Genomic DNA, 9,131 nt, shown 5'->3' on the forward strand with positions numbered 1-9,131 from the left:
CTTTTACGTCAATTGTTTTCATATTGGGGAACTGACTGCGCATGCGCAAACACATAAAAACACGCTATGGGGCCAGAGGCAGAGCAGCAATGTGCCTTTGGGAGAGGGTGTGGCCTCCTCCTGCGTTACAGCAGAGTGAGACCTGCGCAGCGTCTCTGCCGTACCAGGAAATAGCGATGTTTAGTCATTTAGGCTATGAAAAGCACAAAATGCTGGCACAGTCAAACTTATAGGTGCTGTAGGCTATCGGAAATTGAAAAATAAATCATTTCTAATTATAGTTTAATTAAACATCCATCCATCTTCTTCCGCTTTTATCTGGGGCCGGGTCGCGGAGGCAGCAGTCTCAGCAGATGCCCAGACCTCCCGATCCACGCACACCTCCTGAATATGAATTATATTATAATTAAAAAAATAATCAAATATCAATTCACCCTTGGGTAGGCACTGTCTACCCTGACTGCATGTCATTGCAGTGTTTTAGGGTCTGTGTTTATCGCAGCAGCAGCATAATCATTCAGCTGCTTCAAACACTCACCGGAGTGTTAAGCTGCTAAGTCACTTTCTTCTCCGCCTCATCTCTATTAACTACAGGAATAGTGCATTTAAGGTGATAATCATTTGTTTTTCCCAACCACTGCGTTGTATTGTGTCACAGACAAGTCAGATCAAGTCAAAGGCTGCCACACTGCCCACAGAGTGATTGGCTCTGGTGCTCCCAAAGGCTGCCTCTAACCCGGCCAACTGTTCCACGTGATCAAAGCCAGCCCCCAAACCACAGTTAAGACGTCATCAGATCTAAAATTTGATCAAATTGTCTGCTCCCGTTGGACAATTTTTTGAAATTAATTAATGGTATCATTGCAGTCCAAGCAAATCCAACGTCGCACACCTTTGAACCAAGCAGCAGCCATGTTGAAAGTCTCAGCTCTTTCTGTCCCTGAACCACAGAAATATTTCTCTCACACGCACGCACGCGCACACGTGCACGCACGCACGCGCACACGCACACACACACACACTTTTAGTTTTTATATCGCACTACGATATATATCGTTATATCGCACAGCATTAATATCAGATAAATCAATAGACACACAAAGTACCAAGCCAGTGTCTTGTCTCTTTGCCCAAATGTTCTTCTTTTACTTGATTCGTTCGTTGAGAAATGAGTACAGTGCCAGAACAAATAAATACAGGAAAACAGGAAGATGTTTAGAGTGGAGCTACAAAAGGAAGATAAAGCAGTAGACAGAGGATTGGATTAAAATGAACAGCCAGCAGTTCAACGTATGGAGAAAAGCAGAAGACGACAATGGAGGACACGTCAACAAAAACGTACTCAAACCATTCAAAAAGAATACAAAACTGTCTCATTTCTTTAGTTTTCTTGATCATTTTACTTGAAAAAATACTTTAAAAAGTAACAGAAAAAAGGCTGGACAGAAGTGTGAGCTCTGGACCAGGAGTGGGCAGCTGGAAATCAAGACCACAAGGGGGTGGGGCTTCATTTTTGTGTCTCATTGATGGGGTGGCGAGGGGGGTGGACGTGGAAGATGTCTCGTCGATATTAAGACTTCTCCGCTAGTTTCAGAGTGTTTTCTTTGCTTCTTCGCATAACATCCCAGTTGTAGACTCGGGCCATGTCTGAGAGGCTTTGAGTGAAGGAACACAAGATGAAAGTTTCTCTGGTTTCACTTCCTGGATCTGACGCCAAGGGAGTGGAACAAAAACACCAAGACATGAACAAGAAACAGGTAATGGTGGGCGGGTGTCATGAAGTCATTGGTTTGACGACAGCTCAAACTGTAGAAAATTTTGTTGCCGTGTAACATTTAATACACATTAACATATGAGTACAGTTTACTAAAGATGAGCAATATTATTGGCCAATATTTGCAATAAAATGCAATATCGGTCGACATCGGTAATTTTTCCACAGATATTGAAAAACCAACATGTGCTGTTTTACTTTAAGTTGTTACAGCCCAAACTAGTAGTTTGGGCTGTAACATAATTAATCATAAAAATATTATATCCATAGAGATATAATGCGACTTAAATTTAGGTTGGGGGAGGTAATCTATGTATATATCTTTTAATATCAGATACTTAGTTTTGGACAATAACGGGTATCAGCAAAAAAACTCACATTGAGCGTCACTATATTTTACTTAATTGTGGTTTTATTCAAATAAATAAATGGTCCATTCTTCTTGAAATGTACTTATTAGATCTATACCTAACAAAACGCATTATTTTGCACCACATTAGTTTTTATCAACTTTTATAAATGAGACTACTTTACAGTTTTAGAGCCTGTGTTCCACCATCTTGAAATCACGTGATTAATGATGTCACACGGCCCCACTGTCTATAAACAACTCATTGTTTTCTATTGGAGTGAAACATTCAGCCTGATTTTTGGATCATTTAGCAGCTTTTTAGATCATTTAGCTGCTTTTTCAGTCAAAATGACAACTTGTGCTGCTTTTGGTTGCTCTAAATAATCAGGAAAAGTTAAAGATGTTGATGTAAACCTCTTGTTTACCGAAAGAGAATAAAAACTGCTGTGACCCAGAAAACATCTGTGAACGAGGGGGGTGACAGTTCCAACTCTGCGATTTTGTAATAGACAATGAAGCAGAGAAGAATAGCTCTCTTAAGGGACCTTTATGGTACGTTCACACCAAACGCGTTGCGGATGTCAAAATCATGCCTCACGCGTGTTGATGGACGCTTGTGCTTATTGAATACAGACGTTTGTCACCAGTGTCGAAGATGCTCAGGACGCGCGTCAAGGGGAGGGGCTTCTCTGTTGCCGGTGGTATTAATACAATGGATGATATTATGGCGATAAGTTATATTCATAATTCACCCAGTGACTGTGAAGTGGTGGAACATTGTGTTGAGAAGGCAGTGTTTCAGGTCGGATGTATTTTGGTGTGACTCAGTGTGTGCGCTGTGATGTCAGAGGGCTATAAAGAAGTGTGAGTGAATGGAGAATAAAGTTTGTAGTTCCTTGCTGAACACGCCCCCTCTGAGTCCCGTTCATCAGCTCGACATTATCCAGAGAGTGGCTTGGATTTATTTGCTCCTCGGCACCGTTTCTGGATTCACCAGAGTTGCGCTCGAACGAGAGTCGCTTTCAGAGCTACTTCCGTCTCTCCCATGCCCAGTTTGACAACCTGCTGACTGGCATCGGCGCTCGCATCTCCTACCAGGACCCCAACTACAGGAGCTCTATTCCAGCAGAAGAGCCTGTCCATCTGCCTCCGGTTAGTGTTTTTTTCTTCTTCAGTTCATTATTCTGAATACGCCACAGTTGGGGAACGCTCCTGATTGGTTGATGCGCCGCAATATGCCCCAAAAGTCGAACAATCCCAACTCCAGCTTCAGCCGCGTTGGAAGCGCCGGACGCACGCCAAAAGCGTCTGCCACTCTAAAAGCCTCAAAACGCACCGCACAAGACTTGCGGGACGCACAGCAGGACCTCCGACGCTCCCTAGAAGCGCGTCCACCATGTATTGTGAATGTAAACCTGCCTCTTTCGACGCGTTTGGTGTGAACGTGCCATTACGCTCCCTCAAACACTGCGTTGACACGCTCTGGTGGCTAAAGTTAGCAAGTAATCTCGGACTGTTGAAAACGCACATACCCTGATAATAGAAGTCCTTTTGGGTAGGAGTCCTTCAACAGTCCGTGATTTACTCATTAATTTCAGCCACCACTGTTTAAAGGAGAGTAAAGGTACCTTGAGAGAGCTCTTCTTCTCTGCTTCATTGTCTATTATCAAACCTCAAAGTTGGAACAGTTGCCTGTTGGAACTTTTTTTAACGAGGCTTTAAGACAGAGAAAATTCCTTGTAATTGATGACATCGAGGAACCGTTGAAGCCCTACACAAGTTGAAATCTTTCCATAAGTTGATTAGTTCCTTATTAGCAAACATTAATTCCTGTGAAACACAGTGGTGTGACTCAAATTTAAGGCGAGAGCAGGCGTTATAAACAGCAAGGAAGCCTGCAGCTCTGGCTTTGTGGAAGGATACTGACTTCAGTGGTGGTGAACTGGTCTCGCAGGAAGTCCAGGTCGTCCTCCAGCGTCTCTAGGCTGCGAGACGCGGCCGACAGGTTTCTCTCCAGGAGGGCCTGAGCTTCATCGATGTCGTATTCTAGCATCACGTTGGCCTTCAGACGGAAGGAAACAGAGACTTTAACACAAAAAGAACAAAGCAGGAAACCTGATCTGACTCTGAGGACACTCACCCCTAACCACAGGCACACCTTCTCAGTGGGCGGAACCAACGCTTTACAGTAAACGCTGTCGGCCAATAGAAAGTGCGTCTCCATCGCAGTTGTTGTTCCCTGGCCAATGGAAATAAAACCATGTATTAGTAACAGATTAGTGGGTGAATAAATAGCAGGTGACTGACCTTTTTCTTCTGCATGTGAAGGAGGATTTCTAACGTCTGTGTGATTTGTGGGATCTGACTGTTGAGCCTAAACACAAAGAAAAGAAAATCAGTATTTACAAATACAAACAGTGTGAACCAGGGTTGGGGTCAATTACATTTTTCAAATACAATGAAGTCTTCAATTATCCATGTTCAATTATGATTGACATTTTTTCCAAATAAAAATACAACTATTGTTTTCCACCTGAAAGTCAATTACAATTACATTCTTAGGCTTGTCACCAGGAATTTTTCACAGCCACTCCAAATTTAGTGAAGTAAAGCTCAAGTTTGTTTGTTTTTTGTCTTTGTTCCAGTCTTACTTTAAATGTAAAGGTTATTTATTAAATGGGTGAAGGTGATGAATGTAGTTAGAGTTACTCATATATAGTTTATCCACTAATAAACACTCACAGACACTGTAGAGACAAGAAATAACGGTTTATTCAAAAGACTGAATCCAAGACATGCTTTTCAAATTTAAAGGAGGTATTATGTGGGACCAGCAGTAATATTAGAACACGCATGCGGGCGGATGATTCGCATGCATACACGCGGAGGATGCATGCACACAGTAGAGCTTAAATGGGGCCGGAAAAAAAGACCCTGCCCGAGAGAACATGGCCCGAACCCGTCTGACCAGAATGAAGCCGATGTCTCTTTAAGCCTGAACACGTTTCAACCTCACGGTGTTCACAACTGTCCGCGTGCATGTAGAATGATCCGTTGTGAGTTCTAAACATGAGGCGCAGCTTCGTTTGGTTGAAGCCACGCTGTTTATATTGGACGGTGCACACAGGCAGCATCGGGGGCTGCTAAGTGGCTGCAGGGGTCCTCAGGTAAAAACAGGAACATCCGAGCAGATCGCCTGTAATAAATAGACGGTGCGGCTGATGTATGTGTCTGGGTTATTCAGATTAAAAACAGAGTTATTTGTTGTCCGAATGTCTTTAGTTAAGTTATTTGTTGTATAGTATTGCTAGTTGTTTTTTTGTGTGTTTGTTGTGTGTTTTTGTGTTTTAAGTGCTCTTTTTATGCACTGCAGGTTTGCACTGGGGGTTGGGGGGGGATTGCAATTTCATCTGTGCTGTATGTTTAACATGGTGCATATTTGACAATAAAGAACCTTGAACCTTGAACCTTGAGTTAAAACTGGGGTGTCCCAATACAAATATCGGATTTCGAATTCAAACTTCCGATTTTTTTTTCTTCACCAAATTCACTTCTCATTTATTTTATTCAGCTGTAGAATACTGTAGATATTATGTTGAAGGTTAAAATGTATGTAACCAATTAGGTCAGTTTTTCTCATACCTACTGTTGCTGACTATTGTTCTCTGTTCTGAGTAACATCACTTGATCAAGACTTTCCTAACATTCCACACTACTAAATAAGTAAGTTTTTTTTTTATAAAAGAAGAAAAGAAGAAAAAAAAGCAGCAAAAGTATGTATGATTCATGCTGATATCGGATCAATATCTGTATCAGCCAATATGCAAGGCTGCACTATCGGTATCATATCGGGGCATCCCTAGTTAAAACAACCCGTACACACCTGGAAGTCCCTTTTGTGTCCAAATGTGCAACAATTATTACAACGGTACAGAAAAAAGGAAAAAACTACAGAAAATCCCCCTACGTCGCTGAAAACTAAACGTAGGGGGCGCCATCGCTCCACAGGGGAGCAAAATTACAACTTCGGGGGCCTCTGCGCTCAACTGCACCGGCGAGAACCCTGGCTATTATTATTTTTGGTGTGGGTGGGTCAGCATACCAGAATATTTAAATAACTTTTGAAATGGTAAAATGATATAAAACCTATTTTCATAATTACTAACTACATATGTGTAAGACATAGAACTGTAACATGGCTCCCCAGGTTTGCGTTTAATTAATTTGTAAATGACATTTTAGTAGAACTTCCATCACAATTACTATTACGAAGTCAATTACGATTAAAACAGCAGATTTTTTTTGAAGTACAATTGTAATTAATTATCAATTATGAGATTACAATTATAATGAACCCCATCCCTGGTGTGAATAAAACTGTACCACAGTTCTACCTACCTGATTTTCTTCTGTGACAGATTGAGCTCCATGTACTTGTATTTCTGATACTGCTCGTCCAGCTTCCTCAGTGCCGCGTCTGCCGTCTCGTTACCAGGCTGCTTCATGAACGAGTCCACGTCCTCCTGACAGAACAAACCAGAGAGCCACAGTGTCAAATACAAGTGGAATATAAACTTTAAAGCATACATTAAGAAGGAAGTGAGGAAGCTGTCAGGAACAAAAAATCTATTTTTGGTTATTGTGCATTCATCTTTAACTCATCGACTGCTATCTAAAGACGTCATTTGGTTTAGTAACGTTGATTGCCAATGACGTCTAGAGATGTCAATTGTGTTTTTTGGCTGAGGTTGCTAGGAGACAGTATGACGAAGCTCTGCCGTGAATATCGAGCTTGTACCATGGTGTAGTGACCAACTGGTGACATGTAGGTGGCAGCAGCGCACCTTTGGATGAGAGATCACCAGTGATAGGCTGAGCTCAGAGGGAGAGGAAAGGAGTTTACGAGACAGAAAATGGCGCTACGAGAGTTGATGCTGAAGTTCCCACCAGCTCATAGCAGCTCACACTCGACCAGAGCATGAGTGGAACTAAGTGGACTATTGAGAGTGTTGCGATGGTGAGAAAAAACGATCAAAAAATGGGGTAAGCGGTGAGACTCGACATGTCCGGGATGAGGAGGAAGTTGAGTGCGTGGAGAATGACGGGGGAGAGACTTGGGGGACGACCAAAATACAGTAAGAAAACCATTCAACGCTGACCCAGATAACAAAATAATAATAAGGCTGTTGCTATTGGTCCGGCCCCAGACCTCAGACAATCCTGACTATTGTTCCGACACTTCCTGTAAGGCGAAAGCCAGTAGTTCCGTCACTGCCGGACCCGTGTCCTTCTAGCTTTCGTTTTGTCAGTTTTATTTTAGCCCTGACCCTAAAGAAATACCCTAAAATGTTTCTTTTTTTTCATGTATGTATTTTTAAAAGTGGAATTTGCTGTGTTAAATATGTTAAAATGAAGACAAAAATACCTAACCCAAGAAATACCTTAAAATGTTTCTTTTTTTCGTGTATGTATTTTTAAAAGTGGAATTTTCCGTGTTAAATATGTTAAAACGAAAAACATATATGTATGTCAAAAGTGGGATTCAAACCCACATCAGCGAAAGGAAACATCCTTTAGTCCAATGCCTTAGACCACTCGGCCATCCTAACACAATGTTAACACAGGCACATTACGATTATGTAGAAAAGGTCCGGCAGTGATGGAACTGCACATGTGCACAGGAAGCTCCGGAACAATAGTCAGATTTGTCTGAGGTCTGAGTCCGGAACTATAGACACTTCGTAATAATAATTTTGCCATCAAAAGTCCGGTCTCAGTGTTGTTTTTGTAGTTTAATAGAGGGAAAATTGCTTCAAAGTCATTGATAGTTTTTTTCAGAAAAATACTTTTTTCTCAGCTTTTTGCTCATAAACTGGCGATTTGTGTGATAATAAAAGCCAAAAAAAATAAACTTGCAGTTTCTGAAAAAATATTGCACACAAGTTTCAAGTTGTTTTACTTTTAAATAATTAAATGTTTTATATATTCTAATACCTCTTTCTACTCCTTTTCGTTCATGTTAACTGAGATGCGAGATAATGTTTTGTGGTTATTATGTTAATTTATTTCATATTAAACTGTTTTTAAATTTCCATTTACATGCTATAATGAATAAATCAATAAAATTCAAGCTTAGTTTGACCTGAAGTCATGTGGCACATGTTTAGTGTTAATAATTTTTACAATTATCACTGGAGGGGCCGAGAATTGACCAACAGGCGTCCTGCTTTAGACCGCGGACTGTATATTTTTCACGCACATATCCATAGATGGACGCCAGCAGCTCACACACACACGCCGGGTTTTCCTGCATTAGCATTAGCATGCTAGCACCGTGGGCCGCTTTGATCGTCTCCAAACACCGTGATTGTGCACAGACAGAAGGATAGCAGAGTGAGGAGGACTTGGTGTTCGATAAGCCTGAATACGAACCACAAACACGGCCTCTGGGATCCCCAGGTGCTTCTTCTTGGGCGCTTGAACCGCATCACTGTTATCTATGGTCGCCGTCATCTTGGAAAAGGCCACACCTTCTTCCTGGCGTTCGTACATGCGCAGATGGCGTCTTTGGGGCTGCGCTCTGACGCCTCTAGCGGTGAAAGGAAGACACTGCAGCTGCCTGATAAAAAAAAAAAAAAACGTTTTATTTTCAAACCTTTTCAGACGAAATAACAATATATAGAAGCCCTTTTCCGCCAGTAAAAAAATAAATTAAAATATAGGAAAAGTAAAATAATAATAATAAAAAAGATATGTCATAATTTTGATATATACTAAGTCATAATAATGTGATAAATGGCACATAATATCATAATAATGACTTAGTATCTCATAATTATGACTTGTATTATTCTTTTACTTTTCCTAGTCTTTTTTTTTTTTTTAACTGGCGGGAATGGGCTTTCATAACAATGAGTTCATGTTCAAATTAAATATTATCAAAAATAATAATTCCCCATCAGAATGATAATCTGAAAGTACATACTTTTGAATAAATAATATTAA

At 41.0% G+C, this 9,131-nt stretch overlaps 1 protein-coding gene across 1 annotated transcript; it reads right to left on the minus strand.

Annotated features, from left to right (window-relative positions):
* Window positions 1-1,376: 1,376 nt before the first annotated feature.
* Window positions 1,377-8,715, minus strand: vbp1 (von Hippel-Lindau binding protein 1). Its single transcript, XM_028474774.1, has 6 exons — window positions 8,559-8,715; window positions 6,525-6,649; window positions 4,434-4,500; window positions 4,267-4,365; window positions 4,050-4,188; window positions 1,377-1,647 (listed from the first exon to the last, which is right to left on the minus strand). The coding sequence occupies exons 1-6, from the start codon at window positions 8,676-8,678 to the stop codon at window positions 1,571-1,573; spliced, it is 627 nt and encodes a 208-aa protein (XP_028330575.1). The 5' UTR covers window positions 8,679-8,715; the 3' UTR covers window positions 1,377-1,570.
* Between the last annotated feature and the right edge of the window lie 416 nt (window positions 8,716-9,131).

The sequence above is a fragment of the Gouania willdenowi genome, chromosome 18, assembly GCF_900634775.1.
Source record: "Gouania willdenowi chromosome 18, fGouWil2.1, whole genome shotgun sequence".
In the NCBI taxonomy this organism is placed as follows: Eukaryota; Metazoa; Chordata; class Actinopteri; order Blenniiformes; family Gobiesocidae; genus Gouania; species Gouania willdenowi.